Here is a 23217-nt window from a genome sequence, read left to right on the forward strand (position 1 = left end):
ATTACCTACACCTGCTACATTAGGAGATGCTACAACCACACCATTACCTACACCCGCTACATCTGGAGATGCTACAACCACAACCCCATCTACAACTGCTACATCAGGTTCATCTACAACCCCACCGCCACCTACACCCTCTACATCAGGTGTTGCTACAACCACACCATTACCTACACCCGCTACATTAGGTGCTGCTACAACCACACCATTACCTACACCCGCTACATCAGGTGCTGCTACAACCACACCATTACCTACACCTGCTACATCAGGTGATTCTACAACCACACCACGACCTACACCCGCTACATCAGGTGCTGCTACAACCACACCATTACCTACACCCGCTACATCATATTCTGCTACAACCACACCATTACCTACACCCGCTACATCTGGTGCTGCTACAACCACACCATTACCTACACCCGCCACATCAGGTGATGCTACAACTACACCATTACCTACACCCGCTACATCTGGAGATGCTACAACCACAACCCCATCTTCAACTGCTACATCAGGTTCATCTACAACCCCACTTCCACCTACACCCTCCACATCAGGTGTTGTTACAACCACACCATTACCTACAGCCTCTACATCTGGTGCTGCTACAACCACACCATTACCTACACCCGCTACATCAGGTGCTGCTACAACCACACCATTACCTACACCCGCTACATCATATCCTGCTACAACCACACCATTACCTACACCCGCTACATCTGGTGCTGCTACAACCACACCATTACCTACACCTGCTACATCAGGAGATGCTACAACCACACCATTACCTACACCCGCTACATCTGGAGATGCTACAACCACAACCCCATCTACAACTGCTACATCAGGTTCATCTACAACCCCACCGCCACCTACACCCTCTACATCAGGTGTTGCTACAACCACACCATTACCTACACCCGCTACATTAGGTGCTGCTACAACCACACCATTACCTACACCCGCTACATCAGGTGCTGCTACAACCACACCATTACCTACACCTGCTACATCAGGTGATTCTACAACCACACCACGACCTACACCCGCTACATCAGGTGCTGCTACAACCACACCATTACCTACACCCGCTACATCATATCCTGCTACAACCACACCATTACCTACACCCGCTACATCTGGTGCTGCTACAACCACACCATTACCTACACCCGCCACATCAGGTGATGCTACAACTACACCATTACCTACACCCACTACATCTGGAGATGCTACAACCACAACCCCATCTTCAACTGCTACATCAGGTTCATCTACAACCCCACTTCCACCTACACCCTCCACATCAGGTGTTGTTACAACCACACCATTACCTACAGCCTCTACATCTGGTGCTGCTACAACCACACCATTACCTACACCCGCTACATCAGGAGCTGCTACAACCACGCCATTTCCTACACCCGCTACATCAGGTGCTGCTACAACCACACCATCTCCTACATCCGCTACATCTGGTGCTGCTACAACAACACCATTACCTACACCCACTACATCAGGTGCTGCTACAACCACACCATTACCTACACCCGCTACATCAGGTGATTCTTCAACCACACCACGACCTACACCCGCTACATCAGGTGCTGCTACAACCACACCATTACCTACACCCGATACATCATATCCTGCTACAACCACACCATTACCTACACCCGCTACATCTGGTGCTGCTACAACCACACCATTACCTACACCCGCCACATCAGGTGATGCTACAACTACACCATTACCTACACCCACTACATCTGGAGATGCTACAACCACAACCCCATCTTCAACTGCTACATCAGGTTCATCTACAACCCCACTTCCACCTACACCCTCCACATCAGGTGTTGTTACAACCACACCATTACCTACAGCCTCTACATCTGGTGCTGCTACAACCACACCATTACCTACACCCGCTACATCAGGAGCTGCTACAACCACGCCATTTCCTACACCCGCTACATCAGGTGCTGCTACAACCACACCATCTCCTACATCCGCTACATCTGGTGCTGCTACAACAACACCATTACCTACACCCACTACATCAGGTGCTGCTACAACCACACCATTACCTACACCCGCCACATCAGGTGATGCTACAACTACACCATTACCTACACCCACTACATCTGGAGATGCTACAACCACAACCCCATCTTCAACTGCTACATCAGGTTCATCTACAACCCCACTTCCACCTACACCCTCCACATCAGGTGTTGTTACAACCACACCATTACCTACAGCCTCTACATCTGGTGCTGCTACAACCACACCATTACCTACACCCGCTACATCAGGAGCTGCTACAACCACGCCATTTCCTACACCCGCTACATCAGGTGCTGCTACAACCACACCATCTCCTACATCCGCTACATCTGGTGCTGCTACAACAACACCATTACCTACACCCACTACATCAGGTGCTGCTACAACCACACCATTACCTACACCCGCTACATCAGGTGATTCTTCAACCACACCACGACCTACACCCGCTACATCAGGTGCTGCTACAACCACACCATTACCTACACCCGATACATCATATCCTGCTACAACCACACCATTACCTACACCCGCTACATCTGGTGCTGCTACAACCACACCATTACCTACACCCGCCACATCAGGTGATGCTACAACTACACCATTACCTACACCCGCTACATCTGGAGATGCTACAACCACAACCCCATCTTCAACTGCTACATCAGGTTCATCTACAACCCCACTGCCACCTACACCCTCCACATCAGGTGTTGTTACAACCACACCATTACCTACAGCCTCTACATCAGGTGCTGCTACAACCACACCATTACCTACACCCGCTACATCAGGAGCTGCTACAACCACGCCATTTCCTACACCCGCTACATCAGGTGCTGCTACAACCTCACCATTTCCTACATCCGCTACATCTGGTGCTGCTACAACAACACCATTACCTACACCGGCTACATCTGGAGATGCTACAACCACAACCCCATCTTCAACTGCTACATCAGGTTCATCTACAACCCCACTGCCACCTACACCCTCCACATCAGGTGTTGTTACAACCACACCATTACCTACAGCCTCTACATCAGGTGCTGCTACAACCACACCATTACCTACACCCGCTACATCAGGTGATTCTACAACCACACCACGACCTACACCCGCTACATCAGGTGCTGCTACAACCACACCATTACCTACTCCCGCTACATCAGGAGATGCTATAACCACACCATCACCTATACCCGCTACATCTGGTGCTGCTACAACCACACCATTACCTACACCTGCTACATCAGGAGATGCTACAACCACACCATCACCTACACCCGCTACATCAGGAGCTGCTACAACCACACCATTACCTACACCCGCTACATCTGGTGATGCTACAACCACACCATTACCTACATCAGGAGCTTCTACAACCACACCATCTCCTACATCCGCTACATCTGTTGCTGCTACAACCAAACCATCAACTTCACCCACTACATCAGGTGCTGATACAATCACACCATTACCTACAACCGCTACATCAGGTGATGCTACACATACAACCCCATCTACAACTGCTACATCAGGTTCATCTACAACCCAACCGCCACCTACACCCGTCACATCAGGTGCTGCTACAAACACACCATTACCTACACCCACTACATCAGCAGATGCTACAACCACACCATCACCTACACCCGCTACATCAGGTGCTGCTACAACCACACCATTACCTACACCCGCTACATCATATCCTGCTACAACCACAGCATTACCTACACCCGCTACATCTGGTGCTGCTACAACCACACCATTACCTACACCCGCTACATCAGGAGATGCTACAACCACACCATTACCTACACCCGCTACATCTGGAGATGCTACAACCACAACCCTATCTACAACTGCTACATCAGGTTCATCTACAACCCCACCGCCACCTACACCCTCTACATCAGGTGTTGCTACAACCACACCATTACCTACAGCCGCTACATCAGGAAATGCTACAACCACACCATTACCTACACCCGCTACATCAGGAGCTGCTACAACCACACCATCTCCTACATCCGCTACATCTGGTGCTGCTACAACCACACCATTACCTACACCCGCTACATCAGGTGCTGCTACAACCACACCATTACCTACACCCGCTACATCAGGAGCTGCTACAACCACACCATTACCTACACCCGCTACATCAGGTGATTCTACAACCACACCACGACCTACACCCGCTACATCAGGTGCTGCTACAACCACACCATTACCTACACCCGCTACATCAGGAGATGCTACAAACACACCATTACCTACACCCGCTATATCAGGTGCTGCTACAACCACACCATTACCTACACCCGCTACATCATATCCTGCTACAACCACACCATTACCTACACCCGCTACATCAGGAGATGCTACAACCACACCATTACCTACACCCGCTACATCTGGAGATGCTACAACCACAACCCCATCTTCAACTGCTACATCAGGTTCATCTACAACCCCACTGCCACCTACACCCTCCACGTCAGGTGTTGTTACAACCACACCATTACCTACAGCCTCTACATCAGGTGCTGCTACAACCACACCATTACCTACAGCCTCTACATCAGGTGCTGCTACAACCACACCATTACCTACACCCGCTACATCAGGAGCTGCTACAACCACACCATTACCTAGTTAGTTTTATTATGACCCTGATCAGGTCCTGATGTGGCCCTAATCTGGTTCTAATCTGACCCATATCAGTTCCTAATCTGAACTGGGTGGGATCTTCTTGTAACCTGGGTCAGATCTAGTCCTAATCAGGCCCTAACATGTCCCTGATCTGGGAACTAGCAATTACCACTATGTACACATGATTACAGTATGTTGTTCTACCCCCATCTCAGTAGTAACTGTTTTCCAGAAACCATTTCATTAAGTACAACTACTATGTATTGTAACTTGCAGCCTCCACCACTACCTCACCAAGCATGGCAACATCTCCTGCTACCGTCTCATCCATGAATACTGCTTCAACCACACAGAGCACATCAGGTTCAACCTCTTTCCCCTGCCATCCAAATATGAAATCCTAATTAATGGCTACAACTGGAATGTTCCTGGTCTAGTTAAATAATTCCTAAATTGGAATGGGCATTCTTGCACCAGTTCTAGCAAAGTACTAGTTAAGACCTATAAACTAGCAATTATTAGACACCCATGAAGCTACTAGTAACTGGTTTAGTGATAACTACAGTTTGAAACTAGGACACATCTGATAGCATATGAAGATATAACTGGGAGCTAGCAAAGTGGCTAACATAGTAGAGTGCTAACAGAGAGGCTAACATAATAGAGTGCTATAATAGAGTGTTAGCAGAGAGGCTAACATAATAGAGTGCTATAATAGAGTGTTAGCAGAGAGGCTAACATAATAGAGTGCCAGCAGAGAGGCTAACAGAATGGAGTGCTAGCAGAGAGGCTAACATAATAGAGTGCTAGCAGAGAGGCTAACATAGTAGAGTGCTAGCAGAGAGGCTAACATAGTAGAGTGCTAGCAGAGAGGTGGCAACATAATAGAGTGCTATAATAGAGTGTTAGCAGAGAGGTGCTAACATAATAGAGTGCTAGCAAAGTTGCTAACATAATAGAGTGCTAGCAGAGAGGCTGTCATAATAGAGTGCTAGCAGAGAGGCTAACATAATAGAGTGTTAGCAGAGAGGCTAACATAATGGAGTGCTAGCAGAGAGGCTAACAGAATGGACTGCTAGCAGAGAGGCTAACATAATAGAGTGCTAGCAGAGTGGCTGTCATAATAGAGTGCTAACAGAGAGGCTAACAGAATGGAGTGCTAGCAGAGAGGCTAACAGAATGGAGTGCTAGCAGAGAGGCTAACAGAATGGAGTGCCAGCAGAGAGGCTAACATAATAGAGTGCTATAATAGAGTGTTGGCAGAGAGGCTAACATAATATAGAGCTATAATAGAGTGCTAGCAGAGAGGCTAACATAATAGAGAGCTAGCAGAGAGGCTAACATAATAGAGAGCTAGCAGAGAGGTGCTAACATAATAGAGTGCTATAATAGAGTGTTGGCAGAGAGGCTAACATAATAGAGTGCTATAATAGAGTGTTAGCAGAGAGGCTAACATAATAGAGAGCTATAATAGAGTGTTAGCAGAGAGGCTAACATAATAGATAGCTAGCAAACTGGCTAACATAATAGAGTGCTATAATAGAGTGTTAGCAGAGAGGCTAACATAATATAGTGCTATAATAGAGTGTTAGCAGAGAGGCTAACATAATAGAGAGCTATAACGGAGTGTTAGCAGAGAGGCTAACATAATAGAGTGCTATAATAGAGTGTTAGCAGAGAGGCTAACATAATAGATAGCTAGCAAACTGGCTAACATAATAGAGTGCTAGCAGAGAGGCTAACATAATAGAGTGCTAGCAGAGAGGCTAACATAATAGAGTGCTATAATAGAGTGCTAGCAAAGTGGCTAACATAATAGAGTGCTAGCAGAGAGGCTAACAGAATGGAGTGCTATAATAGAGTGTTGGCAGAGAGGCTAACATAATAGAGTGCTAGCAGAGAGGCTAACAGAATGGAGTGCTACCAAAGAGGCTATCCCCCATTTGGCCAAATAAGCAGCGCTGTGTAATGTGTCTGAATGCCTTCTTTGGTCATATACTTAACATCTGTGACATCATCTCCTTCCCCAGTGTGTGGTAGACCTACACTCAACACTAGGATAGTTGGAGGCCAAGATGCTCCTACAGGAAATTGGCCCTGGCAGACCAGTCTTCAGCGTTCAAGTGGACATTTCTGTGGAGGCTCCCTCATCAACAAGGAGTGGGTCTTGACGGCAGCTCATTGCTTTGAGAGGTATGAACCTCAATTGGGCGCTGTCTCAGGTCTAATAGCAGTTGTTCAGTTGTTTTGGTTACAGCTCTAACGGCAGCAATATTCTGGTTGTCATGGTTTCAGCTCTGACCCCACTGGCCTGACTGTTGTCTTGGGTCTTGAGCACCTGGAAGGCAGCAACGGCAACAGCGTTAGCCGCAGTGTGAGACAGATCATAAGCCATCCTAGTTACAACAGAGACACCAATGACAACGACATCGCTCTGCTTCAACTCAGTACCCCAGTCACCTTCAACAACTACGTCAGTCCTGTGTGTCTGGCTGCCAGTGAGAGTGAATTCAACAATGGAACCGACAGCTGGATCACTGGCTTTGGAGACATAAGTTCTGGAGGTGAACAAAGCTTTTCACAGAACATACATGAACATTTAGACAAAGATATCCTGATTTTAATGTAACAAGCAATAGTGTATATTAATAGCTTAACTTTTATCTAAGATCAATTATAGGTTTGGACAAATTATACATGTTTAGACAAGTATATGCTGAATATTTAGAAAAGTATATGCTGATTGTAGTGTAACTAGTGTATATTAATTGCTGAAGTTTTATAATTTCTTCATGTCACTCCTAGTATCCCTTCCGTCTCCTGGGACTCTACAGGAAGTGCTGGTTCCTGTGCTGGGGAACAGGCAGTGTGGCTGTTGGTATAAAGTTGAAAATATCAATATCACAGACAACATGATCTGTGCTGGTCTAGCCACTGGGGGTAAAGACTCGTGTCAGGTAAATTTTTACTACCATCACCATGTTTGATAGTATGAATAGAACAGTGTGAAGGATATGAGGGGTTTCTTTATGTATGAAATATAATATTCCTAACAATGTGATACTGGCAATGAATCAATTCTAGGGAGACTCTGGAGGACCAATGGTGAACAAACATGACTCTGTGTGGGTCCAGTCCGGTGTCGTTAGCTTTGGAATCGGTTGTGCTCAACCCAATTTACCTGGAGTCTACGCCAGGGTGTCCCGTTATGAGAGCTGGATCAACTCCAAGATCAGCAGCGACCAACCAGGCTTCGTCCAGTTCATCTCCAGTGGGGTCAATGCTGACGCCAGCTTCTCCTGTTCTGAGGATCCCTCTCCAACCAGCAATACCACCTCTCCACCAGCGACTACAGCCTCAGAGCCCACCCACTCATCCACTTCTCCACAGAGTGAGTCTCTACATCCTAATAATTACATCCAGGCACATTTCCATAAAGGTTTGCAGTATTCCCTTTAGCAATTTCATACCTGAGAACCACTTCCCCTAACAGCTGCTGTTTCACCATATCTTATATGGGGCGGTGGTAGGGTAGTGGCTAAGGAACTGGGTTAGCGTGATAAGTCACTGGGCTAGCATGATAAGTTGTGGGTTCAATTCCCGGCTTCCACTGTTGTGCCTTTGATCAAGGCACTTAAAGGACACGCCACCCAAAATCAGTAGTAATATATGTTCTTACCTTAACTTTCACGAGTTGAGTCATACCTCTCCCGCGCCGGTAGGTGCACTCAAACGCTCTGTCGCGTGGCACGAATGTGTTAGCATGTTGCTATGCTAGCGTGCTCTGCCGTGGCCGTAGAGAGAGGAACATAGCAGTAATCAAACACCTCCATTTTTTCCCTACTTAAATACAGTTGCACGAGTAGTTGATAAAAATGTGTACGTCACACAACATGAAACGTGGCGATTTTCCAAGCGATTAAACAGGAGAACTACAATGTGTGGCGCAATAGCGCTTGGGAGTACTTCGACCTAGCGTGGTAATATTATTAACACCTAATTGTAGATCCTATCCACCACAGAGTTTAGAATCCATGCTGGATCGACCCTCAGCCTCTCCCTCCCCTCTGAGCGAGAGAGAGGCACACACACTAGAGATGCGCTGATGGGCTATTATTTCAACCATAACTGCATAGCAAAACTTATCATCCATCAGCCATCCATCAGCACCAAAGTTTGTTGACCAATTTTCAAAACTGCACCCGCCCACCATCTGTTGGTTGTTTTAATGTAGGCTATAGGCTATGGGTGATGCAGCGCTGCTGACGTGAGGCTAGAAAGCCCTTGCCTGTTCTAGAAAGACTGATCTAATGCAGCATATTAAAAGGCTGAAGTCGTACATTGGCTAGGCCTATCCCCAGAATATCAACAGCAAACTCAGTCTCTGTCGCGCAAAACAGTCTCCAAATAAAACGCACATCGGCCTGTTGCCTATTCTGCCAGCTTTTGACAATATATCGTCCAAAATGCTTGATTGCATTGCATTCTCCACATTTTTATATACATTTTCATGTACCACATCAGCATTTTTGTTCAGTGAATCTTTTGTAAATTACTTTACAATTACCGTCGGGCCCTTGTCAGCAGACTTCGGCTTGCCTCTTGCCACTATTCACTCCTTGTCTTCCGATGTCATTTCTGAGTCATCTACAGATGTTTACACACATTCACCTCCCTAAATAGAACCAACTTGACGTTGACTTCAACCTGTGTTATATCCTAGATGAGACTGCCTGGGTTATTTTTTTAGAAATAGCCTATATATAAAACACATAATTGTAGCCTACCATTCAGGGAATAGGCATTTAAAAGAGAGACAGATAGAGTGATATGACTCAGAAATGACATCGGGCGATGGCAGTGCGAGATGTTCAGAACGTAAGAGCTAAAACTTCTACAAACTCCATAACATCCACAGCGGAAAAAGAAGGCAAGAAAAACTTAGATGTGTAAGGCAAGCAAGCAAGTTTGGCGGTTGTTAGGCTACTAAAAATGTGAACATGCACGTTGCATTGTTGTGCGGTGGACTTTCAGAATGAATGGAGTCGGAGTTTCTTTAATATCGAGGCATCATATTTGTCCGATGGCCTGCTATAAAATGAATTGCGATGTCTGTCTGAAAAAGACGCGCTCGTGCAGTCAAAATGAATGGGAGTCTTCAGAACAGGCTTGTCAGTCAACCTGACATATGTGTAAAGTAGCCTATAATGTGAATGACTTGTTATTTTATCAAGGATTTCTTTCTTTTTGCAAAAAATAAAGTACAATAGGCATTAATTAGTAGGCCAGGAGCATGCTGAAATTATGTGGCAAATTGCGTTTTTTATTACAATGATAAAATTGTAAAAGGACGTGACCGAAGCTGAGGCAAGCCAGGCAATAGGCCTATAGGCCCGACGGTAATTGTAAAGCAATTTACAAAAGATTCACTGAACAAAAATGCTGATGTGGTACATGAAAATTTAGCTAAAAATGTGGAGAATGCAATGCAATCAAGCATTTTGGACGATATATTGTCACAAGCTGCATGGCAGAATAGGCAACAGGCCGATATGCGTTTTATTTGGAGACTGTTTTGCGCGACAGAGACTGAGTTTGCTGCTGATATTCTGGGGATAGGCCTAGACAATGTACGACTTCAGCCTTTTAATATATTTGCTGCATTAGATCAGTCTTTCTAGAACAGGCAAGGGCTTTCTAGCCTCACGTCAGCAGCGCTGCATCACCCATAGGCCTATAGCCTACATTAAAACAACCAACGGATGGTGGGCGGGTGCAGTTTTGAAAATTGGTCAACAAACTTTGGTGCTGATGGATGGCTGATGGATGATAAGTTTTGCTATGCAGTTATGGTTGAAATAATAGCCCATCAGCGCATCTCTAGTGTGTGTGCCTCTCTCTCGCTCAGAGGGGAGGGAGAGGCTGAGGGTCGATCCAGCATGGATTCTAAACTCTGTGGTGGATAGGATCTACAATTAGGTGTTAATAATATTACCACGCTAGGTCGAAGTACTCCCAAGTGCTATTGCGCCACACATTGTAGTTCTCCTGTTTATTCGCTTGGAAAATCGCCACGTTTCATGTTGTGTGACGTACACATTTTTATCAACTACTCGTGCAACTGTATTTAAGTAGGGAAAAAATGGAGGTGTTTGATTACTGCTATGTTCCTCTCTCTACGGCCACGGCAGAGCCCGCTAGCATAGCAACATGCTAACACATTCGCGCCGCGCGACAGAGCGTTTGAGTGCACCTACCGGCGCGGGAGAGGTATGACTCAACTCGTGAAAGTTAAGGTAAGAACATATATTACTACTGATTTTGGGTGGCGTGTTCCTTTAAAGGAATTATCCGGAGTAAAATGCACTTTAGATCGATTTCCGGATGATTGGGGGTACATACGTTGAGTTGACATCAAAATTATGTCATTCGGATGTGTTTTGAGAAAGTTCGATTGTACCGTTTTCAGTCACAACTCGTAGCCTGGAAGTGAGCGGGGCATTTCAATTGCGCCGCTACAAAACGCTATTTTTATACCTCTTCTACAGTTCCAAACAACATAACACTTACGTGGTAGTGAGTAGAGGGTCCCTAAAGCCAAACCGAAGTATCCCGAGGGCTTTATGTGGGCGAATAGAGAGTCCAGAATGAATTTCATCAAGCCAGTACCTTTCCGGGAATGTTGCCATCTTTGCCGCCACCTTGAGGGGAAAGTCCGTAGGAGTCTTATTGCTGTGTAACACGCTCTGGAAATTCACAATTTCGTCGCCGTTTTAAAAAAAAAAAACATAGTCCAGTCCATACAACTTCATTTCAATTTCGAAAGAAATACTGGACTATGTTTTTTTTTTTTTTTTTAAAACGGCGACGAAATTGTGAATTTCCAGAGCGTGTTACAACACACTCAGCAATAAGACTCCTACGGACTTTCCCCTCAAGGTGGCGGCAAAGATGGCAACATTTCTGTAAAGGTACTGGCTTGATGAAATTCATTCTGGACTCTCTATTCGACCACATAAAGACCTCGGGATACTTCGGTTTGGCTTTAGGGACCCTTTACTCACTACCACGTAAGTGTTATGTTGTTTGGAACTGTAGAAGAGGTACAAAAATAGCGTTTTGAAATGCCCCGCTCACTTCCAGGCTACGAGTTGTGACTGAAAACGGTACAATCGAACTTTCTCAAAACACATCCGAATGACATAATTTTGATGTCAACTCAACGTATATACCCCCAATCATCCGGAAATTGATCTAAAGTGCATTTTACTCCGGATAATTCCTTTAACCCCTAGTTGCTGTTGGGAACAATGTCCCTGTAATGACGTGTGTAAGTCAGTATGGATTAAAGCATCTGCTAAGTGAATAAATGTAAATATGAACGTCTCTCGGCCAATCAGAAACAAGTAAATAGTTCCATAGAATCTAATTGTTGTATAAATGTAAATATAATGTTCTGACTCTTCCCATCCCCATCTGAAAAGGAACTCCCTGTGCAACTAAAGCTGTTTCAAATAGATTTAATTAATTGTCCTTTAATTTTGTCAATAACTATAGTTATACATATATGGATGTTGTGTATTGTAATTGCTGTTGCAGCCTCCACTCCAAGCACATCAACCTCTCCTGCAACAACCTCATCCATGAGTACCTCATACCCACACACAACCTCAGCAGCTACATCAGCTTCAGCTTCACCCACAACCCTACCACACACCACCTCAGCTTCATCATCAACTCTATCACCATCTATGTCAGCTTCAATCACAACCTCACCATCAACTCCACACGCTACATCTGGTGCTGCTACAATCACACCATTACCTACACCCGCTACATCAGGAGATGCTACAACCACACCATTACCTACACCCGCTACATCTGGTGCTGCTACAACCACACCACCACCTACACCCGCTACATCTGGTCATGCTACAACCACACCATTACCTACACCCGCTACTTCTGGTGCTGCTACAACCACACCATTACCTACACCCGCTACATCTGGTCATGCTACAACCACACCATTACCTACATCAGGTGCTGCTACAACCACACCACCACCTACACCCGCTACATCTGGTGATGCTACAACCACACCACCACCTACACCCGCTACATCAGGTTCATCTGCAATCCCACCGCCACCCACACCCGCCACATCAGGTGCTGCTACAACCACACCATTACCTACACCCGCTACATCAGGTGATGCTACAACCACACCATTACCTACACCCGCTACATCAGGAGCTGCTACAACCACACCATTACTTACACCCGCTATATCTGGTGCTGCTACAACCACACCACCAAATACATCAGGTGCTGCTACAACCACACCATTACCTACACCCTCTACATCAGTTGATGTTACAACCACAACATTACCTACACCCGCTACATCAGGTGATGCTATAACCACACCATCACCTACACCCGCTACATCTGGTGCTGCTACAACCACACCACCACCTACACCCGCTACATCTGGTCATGCTACAACCACACCATTACCTACACCCGCTACATCTGGTGCTGCTACAACCACACCATTACCTACACCCGCTACATCTGGTCATGCTACAACCACACCATTACCTACATCAGGTGCTGCTACAACCACACCAGCACCTACACCCGCTACATCTGGTGATGCTACAACCACACCATTACCTACACCCGCTATATCTGGTGCTGCAACAACCACACCATTACCTACACCCGCTACATCTGGTGCTGCTACAACCACACCATTACCTACACCCGCTACATCTGGTGATGCTACAACCATACCACCACATACACCCGCTACATCAGGTTCATCTACAATCCCACCGCCACCCACACCATTACCTACACCCGCTACATCTGGTGATGCTACAACCACACCACCACCTACACCCGCTACATCAGGGGATGCTACAACCACAACCCCATCTACAACTGCTACAGCAAGTTCATCTACAACCCCACCGCCACCTACACCCTCCACATCCGGTGTTGCTACAACCACACCATTTCCTACACCCGCTACATCAGGAGATGCTACAACCAAACCATTACCTACACCTGCTACATCAGGTGCTGCTACAAACACACCGCCACCACCTGCTACATCAGGTGAAACCACAACCACACACCATGACTAATGGATGTATTATGATTTTGCTACATCAGGTGCAGCTACAACCGCTCCACCACCTCCACCCACTACATCAGGTGCAGTCACAACCACACCACCACCAGCTACACCTGCTACATCAGGAGCTGCTACAACCACACCACCGCCACCTGCTCCTGCTACATTAGATTCAAACTTAACTTTACTAACTGATACACCTGTCTCTCAAGCTCAATCTCATACCCTATCTTCTGATACCCAATGTTCTCATAACCACCACCCTTCTTTTTGTTACTCCATGTACATACCTGAGGTGTGTTCCAATTCGGAAACAGTTCTCTGTGAATATACAGTGGACAGAGCTGGACAAATGGTTACCGTTAAAATGGAATGTTTACATCAAGCCATTAAAATGTAGTTGTTCAAAGTAAACGTTAGCATGGAGTATTAATCTAGAAGTGAGTTTAGGCTAACATTTTAGAAACATTAGCATGAAGAATGAAGCTAGATGTGAGTTTAGGCTAACATTTTAGAAACATTAGCACAAAGTATGAAGTTAGATGTGAGTTTAGGCTAACATTTTAGAAATGTTAGCATGGAGTATGAATGCAAGCAAATTAATCACATTTAATGAAACTTCGTCCCCTTAGAATTATAGGGTTCTATCTACGTAGTTCTGAGATATTGAGCTTCAAAGTCTTTGAATTCCATAGAGTTATACTGATAAACGGAACAAACCTCTTTAGATATAATGTCCAAAAATGTATACAACTACAAGAAACACCTCACCTCACCTTATTAAAGTGTCACAGAATAATAATATGTCAATAACTCAATTTTGACAAAAATATCAGATAGAACAGAAAATAAGAAAATAATTCTAAGAGGACGACTTTACTTCAATTCATCTTGAGTATAGTTACAATTCAGTGGTGGCAACTTCCACCTCAAAGGTGATCTTACCTTTTGTTTCCATATCTGCTACCTGTTTACTGCAACCTCATAGGTCCTTTTTATACAGGTCTGTCACCTCATTGGCTGTTTTCTTTATATGCTGCAATTTTATAGATACTTTTTATACATGTCTGGTACCTCATTAACTGTTTTCACTATTACCTGCAACCTCATAGGTTCTCTTTATTCATGTCTGCCACCTCATTGGCTGTTTTCTCCCATAGCTGCAACCTCATTGGCTGTTTCCACAGCAGCCCCCAGCTCAGTACCTCTGACGCTCACTCTGCAGCAGGAGTTTAGCAGTGACCTGGCCAACTCAGCATCAACGGCCTTTCAGGAGCTCGCACAGCAGATCAAGTCACAGGTGCATTTACACTGACCTTTACATTCATTCATTCATTCATTCATTCATCTATCTATTTATTTATCATTCCATTGGTTAATGATTGCATCAAATTAGTCCATCTCCATCTCATTAGTAGTCCTCCATCTATAGACACCATCTCATCAGTAGTCCTCCGTCTATAGACACCATCTCCATATCATCAGTAGTCCTACATCTATAGACACCATCTCATCAGTAGTCCTCCATCTATAGACACCATCTCATCAGTAGTCCTCCATCTATAGACACCATCACCATCTCATCAGTTGTCCTCCTCCTATAGACACCATCTCCATCTCATCAGTAGTCCTCCATCTATAGACACCATCACCATCTCATCAGTAGTCATCCATCTATAGACACCATCTCATCAGTAGTCCTCCATCTATAGACACCATCTCCATCTCATCAGTAGTCCTCCATCTATAGACACCATCACCATCTCATCAGTAGTCCTCTTTCTATAGACACCATTTTATCAGTAGTCCTCCATCTATATACACCATCTCATCAGTAGTCCTCCATCTATAGACACCATCTCCATCTCATCAGTAGTCCTCCAGCTATACTATAGACACCATCTGCATTTCTGCTTTCATTTAACAAAGCTACTGTAATAATGCCAAATTATTTTGTCTTATTCTTCTATTGTGATGTTGTCTTATTCTTCTATTGTGATGTTGTCTTATTCCTCTATTGTTCTTCTATATTCTTTTTAGCATGGTTTTAGAATATTGCTGAATGGCTGACAAGTATGTTAAATATCCATTATTTCTTCAAATATAAACAAAGAATGCATATTGTGTTTGATTTCAGATGGAACCTGTGTACCAAGCAGCTTACTCCACATTTATTGGTTTGACTGTTAACAGTTTCAGGTAAATCTCAGATGTGTATGCTTCTAGTGATGAGCATGCATGATATTCTAGATTGTTGCTTGTAGTGATGAGCATGCATGATATTCTAGATTGTGGCTTCTAGTGATGAGCATGCATGATATTCTAGATTGTTGCTTGTAGTGATGAGCATGCATGATATTCTAGATTGTGGCTTCTAGTGATGAGCATGCATGATATTCTAGATTGTGGCTTCTAGTGATGAGCATGCATGATATTCTAGATTGTGGCTTCTAGTGATCAGCATGCATGATATTCTAGATTGTTGCTTGTAGTGATGAGCATGCATGATATTCTAGAATTGCTCCACAAGCAGAAACGATCTAGTCTGGCTCAGTCTTAAAGTCTCTGTGCAAATGTGTGTATGGACTTGACTGATGTGCAAATGTGTGTATGGTCTTGACTGATGTGCAAATGTGTGTATGGACTTGACTGATGTGCAAATGTGTGTATGGACTTGACTGATGTGCAAATGTGTGTATGGACTTGACTGATGTGCAAATGTGTGTATGGACTTGACTGATGTGCAAATGTGTGTATGGACTTGACTGATGTGCAAATGTGTGTATGGACTTGACTGATGTGCAAATGTGTGTATGGTCTTGACTGATGTGCAAATGTGTGTATGGACTTGACTGATGTGCAAATGTGTGTATGGACTTGACTGATGTGCAAATGTGTGTATGGACTTGACTGATGTGCAAATGTGTGTATGGACTTGACTGATGTGCAAATGTGTGTATGGACTTGACTGATGTGCAAATGTGTGTATGGACTTGACTGATGTGCAAATGTGTGTATGGACTTGACTGATGTGCAAATGTGTGTATGGACTTGACTGATGTGCAAATGTGTGTATGGACTTGACTGATGTGCAAATGTGTGTATGGACTTGACTGATGTGCAAATGTGTGTATGGACTTGACTGATGTGCAAATGTGTGTATGGACTTGACTGAGGTGCAAATGTGTGTATGGACTTGACTGATGTGCAAATGTGTGTATGGACTTGACTGATGTGCAAATGTGTGTATGGACTTGACTGATGTGCAAATGTGTGTATGGACTTGACTGATGTGCAAATGTGTGTATGGACTTGACTGATGTGCAAATGTGTGTATGGACTTGACTGATGTGCAAATGTGTGTATGGACTTGACTGATGTGCAAATGTGTGTATGGACTTGACTGATGTGCAAATGTGTGTATGGACTTGACTGATGTGCAAATGTGTGTATGGACTTGACTGAGGTGCAAATGTGTGTATGGACTTGACTGATGTGCAAATGTGTGTATGGACTTGACTGATGTGCAAATGTGTGTATGGACTTGACTGATGTGCAAATGTGTGTATGGACTTGACTGATGTGCAAATGTGTGTATGGACTTGACTGATGTGCAAATGTGTGTATGGACTTGACTGATGTGCAAATGTGTGTATGGACTTGACTGATGTGCAAATGTGTGTATGGACTTGACTGATGTGCAAATGTGTGTATGGACTTGACTGATGTGCAAATGTGTGTATGGACTTGACTGATGTGCAAATGTGTGTATGGTCTTGACTGATGTGCAAATGTGTGTATGGACTTGACTGATGTGCAAATGTGTGTATGGACTTGACTGATGTGCAAATGTGTGTATGGACTTGACTGATGTGCAAATGTGTGTATGGACTTGACTGATGTGCAAATGTGTGTATGGACTTGACTGATGTGCAAATGTGTGTATGGTCTTGACTGATGTGCAAATGTGTGTATGGACTTGACTGATGTGCAAATGTGTGTATGGACTTGACTGATGTGCAAATGTGTGTATGGACTTGACTGATGTGCAAATGTGTGTATGGACTTGACTGATGTGCAAATGTGTGTATGGACTTGACTGATGTGCAAATGTGTGTATGGACTTGACTGATGTGCAAATGTGTGTATGGACTTGACTGATGTGCAAATGTGTGTATGGACTTGACTGATGTGCAAATGTGTGTATGGACTTGACTGATGTGCAAATGTGTGTATGGACTTGACTGATGTGCAAATGTGTGTATGGACTTGACTGATGTGCAAATGTGTGTATGGACTTGACTGATGTGCAAATGTGTGTATGGACTTGACTGATGTGCAAATGTGTGTATGGACTTGACTGATGTGCAAATGTGTGTATGGACTTGACTGATGTGCAAATGTGTGTATGGACTTGACTGATGTGCAAATGTGTGTATGGACTTGACTGATGTGCAAATGTGTGTATGGACTTGACTGATGTGCAAATGTGTGTATGGACTTGACTGATGTGCAAATGTGTGTATGGACTTGACTGATGTGCAAATGTGTGTATGGACTTGACTGATGTGCAAATGTGTGTATGGACTTGACTGATGTGCAAATGTGTGTATGGACTTGACTGATGTGCAAATGTGTGTATGGACTTGACTGATGTGCAAATGTGTGTATGGTCTTGACTGATGTGCAAATGTGTGTATGGTCTTGACTGATGTGCAAATGTGTGTATGGACTTGACTGATGTGCAAATGTGTGTATGGACTTGACTGATGTGCAAATGTGTGTATGGACTTGACTGATGTGCAAATGTGTGTATGGACTTGACTGATGTGCAAATGTGTGTATGGACTTGACTGATGTGCAAATGTGTGTATGGACTTGACTGATGTGCAAATGTGTGTATGGACTTGACTGATGTGCAAATGTGTGTATGGACTTGACTGATGTGCAAATGTGTGTATGGTCTTGACTGATGTGCAAATGTGTGTATGGACTTGACTGATGTGCAAATGTGTGTATGGACTTGACTGATGTGCAAATGTGTGTATGGACTTGACTGATGTGCAAATGTGTGTATGGACTTGACTGATGTGCAAATGTGTGTATGGTCTTGACTGATGTGCAAATGTGTGTATGGACTTGACTGATGTGCAAATGTGTGTATGGACTTGACTGATGTGCAAATGTGTGTATGGACTTGACTGATGTGCAAATGTGTGTATGGACTTGACTGATGTGCAAATGTGTGTATGGACTTGACTGATGTGCAAATGTGTGTATGGTCTTGACTGATGTGCAAATGTGTGTATGGACTTGACTGATGTGCAAATGTGTGTATGGACTTGACTGATGTGCAAATGTGTGTATGGACTTGACTGATGTGCAAATGTGTGTATGGACTTGACTGATGTGCAAATGTGTGTATGGACTTGACTGATGTGCAAATGTGTGTATGGACTTGACTGATGTGCAAATGTGTGTATGGACTTGACTGATGTGCAAATGTGTGTATGGACTTGACTGATGTGCAAATGTGTGTATGGACTTGACTGATGTGCAAATGTGTGTATGGACTTGACTGATGTGCAAATGTGTGTATGGACTTGACTGATGTGCAAATGTGTGTATGGACTTGACTGATGTGCAAATGTGTGTATGGACTTGACTGATGTGCAAATGTGTGTATGGACTTGACTGATGTGCAAATGTGTGTATGGACTTGACTGATGTGCAAATGTGTGTATGGACTTGACTGATGTGCAAATGTGTGTATGGACTTGACTGATGTGCAAATGTGTGTATGGACTTGACTGATGTGCAAATGTGTGTATGGACTTGACTGATGTGCAAATGTGTGTATGGACTTGACTGATGTGCAAATGTGTGTATGGACTTGACTGATGTGCAAATGTGTGTATGGACTTGACTGATGTGCAAATGTGTGTATGGTCTTGACTGATGTGCAAATGTGTGTATGGTCTTGACTGATGTGCAAATGTGTGTATGGACTTGACTGATGTGCAAATGTGTGTATGGACTTGACTGATGTGCAAATGTGTGTATGGACTTGACTGATGTGCAAATGTGTGTATGGACTTGACTGATGTGCAAATGTGTGTATGGACTTGACTGATGTGCAAATGTGTGTATGGACTTGACTGATGTGCAAATGTGTGTATGGACTTGACTGATGTGCAAATGTGTGTATGGACTTGACTGATGTGCAAATGTGTGTATGGACTTGACTGATGTGCAAATGTGTGTATGGACTTGACTGATGTGCAAATGTGTGTATGGACTTGACTGATGTGCAAATGTGTGTATGGACTTGACTGATGTGCAAATGTGTGTATGGACTTGACTGATGTGCAAATGTGTGTATGGTCTTGACTGATGTGCAAATGTGTGTATGGACTTGACTGATGTGCAAATGTGTGTATGGACTTGACTGATGTGCAAATGTGTGTATGGACTTGACTGATGTGCAAATGTGTGTATGGTCTTGACTGATGTGCAAATGTGTGTATGGACTTGACTGATGTGCAAATGTGTGTATGGACTTGACTGATGTGCAAATGTGTGTATGGACTTGACTGATGTGCAAATGTGTGTATGGACTTGACTGATGTGCAAATGTGTGTATGGTCTTGACTGATGTGCAAATGTGTGTATGGACTTGACTGATGTGCAAATGTGTGTATGGACTTGACTGATGTGCAAATGTGTGTATGGACTTGACTGATGTGCAAATGTGTGTATGGACTTGACTGATGTGCAAATGTGTGTATGGACTTGACTGATGTGCAAATGTGTGTATGGTCTTGACTGATGTGCAAATGTGTGTATGGACTTGACTGATGTGCAAATGTGTGTATGGACTTGACTGATGTGCAAATGTGTGTATGGACTTGACTGATGTGCAAATGTGTGTATGGACTTGACTGATGTGCAAATGTGTGTATGGTCTTGACTGATGTGCAAATGTGTGTATGGACTTGACTGATGTGCAAATGTGTGTATGGTCTTGACTGATGTGCAAATGTGTGTATGGACTTGACTGATGTGCAAATGTGTGTATGGACTTGACTGATGTGCAAATGTGTGTATGGACTTGACTGATGTGCAAATGTGTGTATGGTCTTGACTGATGTGCAAATGTGTGTATGGACTTGACTGATGTGCAAATGTGTGTATGGTCTTGACTGATGTGCAAATGTGTGTATGGACTTGACTGATGTGCAAATGTGTGTATGGACTTGACTGATGTGCAAATGTGTGTATGGACTTGACTGATGTGCAAATGTGTGTATGGACTTGACTGATGTGCAAATGTGTGTATGGACTTGACTGAGGTGCAAATGTGTGTATGGACTTGACTGATGTGCAAATGTGTGTATGGACTTGACTGATGTGCAAATGTGTGTATGGACTTGACTGATGTGCAAATGTGTGTATGGTCTTGACTGATGTGCAAATGTGTGTATGGACTTGACTGATGTGCAAATGTGTGTATGGACTTGACTGATGTGCAAATGTGTGTATGGACTTGACTGATGTGCAAATGTGTGTATGGACTTGACTGATGTGCAGTGCCTCCGTTCTCACCTGTATGTTGTGTTGTTGCTGTGTTCTGTTCTGTAGTGCTGGGTCAGTAATTGCTGAAACAGACCTGCTCTTCAGTTCCTCCTCTTCAACACCAAGCACAGACAGCATTAGCACAACCACCCAAACTGCTATTGATAGTGGCTCTTTATCACTCAATATCATCTCATTCCAGGTTAACTCAGGTGAGACATATTTCCCTCTGTAAGCTTCTGTATTTTGTAACTCTGAAGACTTCCTGCCTTACTAAACAGAGCTATAGCAAAACTATCAGATTTCTATAGTAGCGCTATAGGGTTTATTCACAAAACTATCAGATTTCTATAGTAGCGCTATAGGGTTTATTCACAAACCGCCGTGGCCATTTTGTTGACATGACGTTCGTTTATAGTACCGGCACTGTCACGCTTTTCAGTTGTAAGCTGCGTTAAATATGCCTATCTATGCATTGGCTATGTCAACAATATGCCCGCTGGGAGCATTAGTACCTGATTATTACGTAGTTTGAATAAGACCAATAGTCCCAAAATACTGTACGATTCCTATAGTTCTTTTTCATAATCTGGCCCTTATCTTGTCCTATTGGCTATTAGTACTGTCAGTTATTAACACAATCAGCTATAAACATTATTATCTATTAACACTATTGGCTATTATCAGCTGCAACAACCACCACAACATCTCCAACAACCCAAGCTGCAACCACCACCACAACATCTCCAACAACCCCAGCTGCAACCACCACCACAACATCTCCAACAACCCCAGCTGCAACAACCACCACAACATCTCCAACAACTCCAGCTGCAACCACCACCACAACATCTCCAACAACCACAGCTTCAACAACCACCCCCACTATCACAACAACAACAACCACCAGATCCACAACAACCCCCGCTATAACCACCACCACCAAAGCTCCAACAACCACCACCACTACAACAACTGCTGCCACCACCACCACAACAACAACTACCACGACAACAACTACCACGGCAACCACTACAACCCAGCCCACTCGGCCAGCCCCGACTGTTGTGCTGCAGGTTGTCCTCACCATTGTTTACACAGAGGCACTAAGCAACCCACAGAGCCAAGAATTCCAACAGCAGGCTGCTCAGGTCGTTGCTGTGGTGAGTTGGTAGCGGATTGGTCCACATCTTCTGTAGAAAGTAGCGGATTGGTTCAGACCCTCTATAGAATGTAACTGATCAGAGCAGATCTTCTGTAGAACGTAGTGAATAGAGTCCTGAAGTGTGATGTAGCGTTTCCATGACGGCAGAATCACTGGATCTAAACAAACTTTCGAAGTGGCATAAATAGCATTGAATGTAAACATATGGCCTCATTTCTAGCTAATAAAAATAAATATATCCATTTAAACGTGTTTTACCTGCTAGGCAGCAGCTTAGCCACATAACACGGATTCCCTGGCAGGTGTAATAGAAAGAAACAAAATTCCAGTGGATATTGCACGTCTTCTCATAGACTGGCGGCTGTTAAAAGCGACGTTTTTTGCCAAAAAAATAAAGCCAAAACACGTCCGTGAATTTAAGGATTTTAACCGCATGCTGTGAAGTTACATGCAGGTCTCTTTTACGGAGGAAACCCATGCTAAAATAAAACTCTGTAGTCACGAATTTGATCGTGTTGGTATGAATATGTGTTGTAGTATGTGATTCCTACAGTGAAAAAAATGGACTAACGTCTTAGAAATGTTGTAA

General features: G+C 44.1%; 2 protein-coding genes across 2 annotated transcripts in view; both read left to right on the forward strand.

Moving 5' to 3' along the window:
• The window catches only part of LOC143117102 (uncharacterized), a 33794-nt gene extending 28972 nt beyond the window's left edge, over positions 1-4822 (forward strand). Inside the window, exons 17-29 of the mRNA XM_076278603.1 lie at positions 192-349; positions 570-574; positions 780-905; positions 1245-1577; positions 1830-2123; positions 2208-2501; positions 2715-3173; positions 3216-3425; positions 3459-3542; positions 3627-3836; positions 3879-4004; positions 4467-4676; positions 4816-4822. Of these exons, the coding sequence (XP_076134718.1) occupies positions 192-349; positions 570-574; positions 780-905; positions 1245-1577; positions 1830-2123; positions 2208-2501; positions 2715-3173; positions 3216-3425; positions 3459-3542; positions 3627-3836; positions 3879-4004; positions 4467-4676; positions 4816-4822 (2516 nt within the window). The remainder of the gene's footprint in view (positions 1-191; positions 350-569; positions 575-779; positions 906-1244; positions 1578-1829; positions 2124-2207; positions 2502-2714; positions 3174-3215; positions 3426-3458; positions 3543-3626; positions 3837-3878; positions 4005-4466; positions 4677-4815) is intronic.
• Positions 4760-23217, forward strand: part of LOC143121576 (uncharacterized) — a 25908-nt gene continuing 7450 nt past the window's right edge. Inside the window, exons 1-11 of the mRNA XM_076281991.1 lie at positions 4760-5106; positions 6774-6936; positions 7039-7307; positions 7549-7700; positions 7828-8134; positions 12343-13830; positions 13927-13968; positions 15049-15188; positions 16026-16087; positions 21530-21675; positions 22151-22626. Coding sequence (XP_076138106.1) covers positions 5043-5106; positions 6774-6936; positions 7039-7307; positions 7549-7700; positions 7828-8134; positions 12343-13830; positions 13927-13968; positions 15049-15188; positions 16026-16087; positions 21530-21675; positions 22151-22626 — 3309 coding nt within the window. The 5' untranslated portion in view covers positions 4760-5042. The remainder of the gene's footprint in view (positions 5107-6773; positions 6937-7038; positions 7308-7548; positions 7701-7827; positions 8135-12342; positions 13831-13926; positions 13969-15048; positions 15189-16025; positions 16088-21529; positions 21676-22150; positions 22627-23217) is intronic.

Source organism: Alosa pseudoharengus, unplaced genomic scaffold (genome assembly GCF_046254945.1).
Source record: "Alosa pseudoharengus isolate Yale_2024_CS ecotype anadromous, Long Island Sound unplaced genomic scaffold, YU_APseudo_1.1 YU_APseudo_1.1_scf_1, whole genome shotgun sequence".
In the NCBI taxonomy this organism is placed as follows: Eukaryota; Metazoa; Chordata; class Actinopteri; order Clupeiformes; family Clupeidae; genus Alosa; species Alosa pseudoharengus.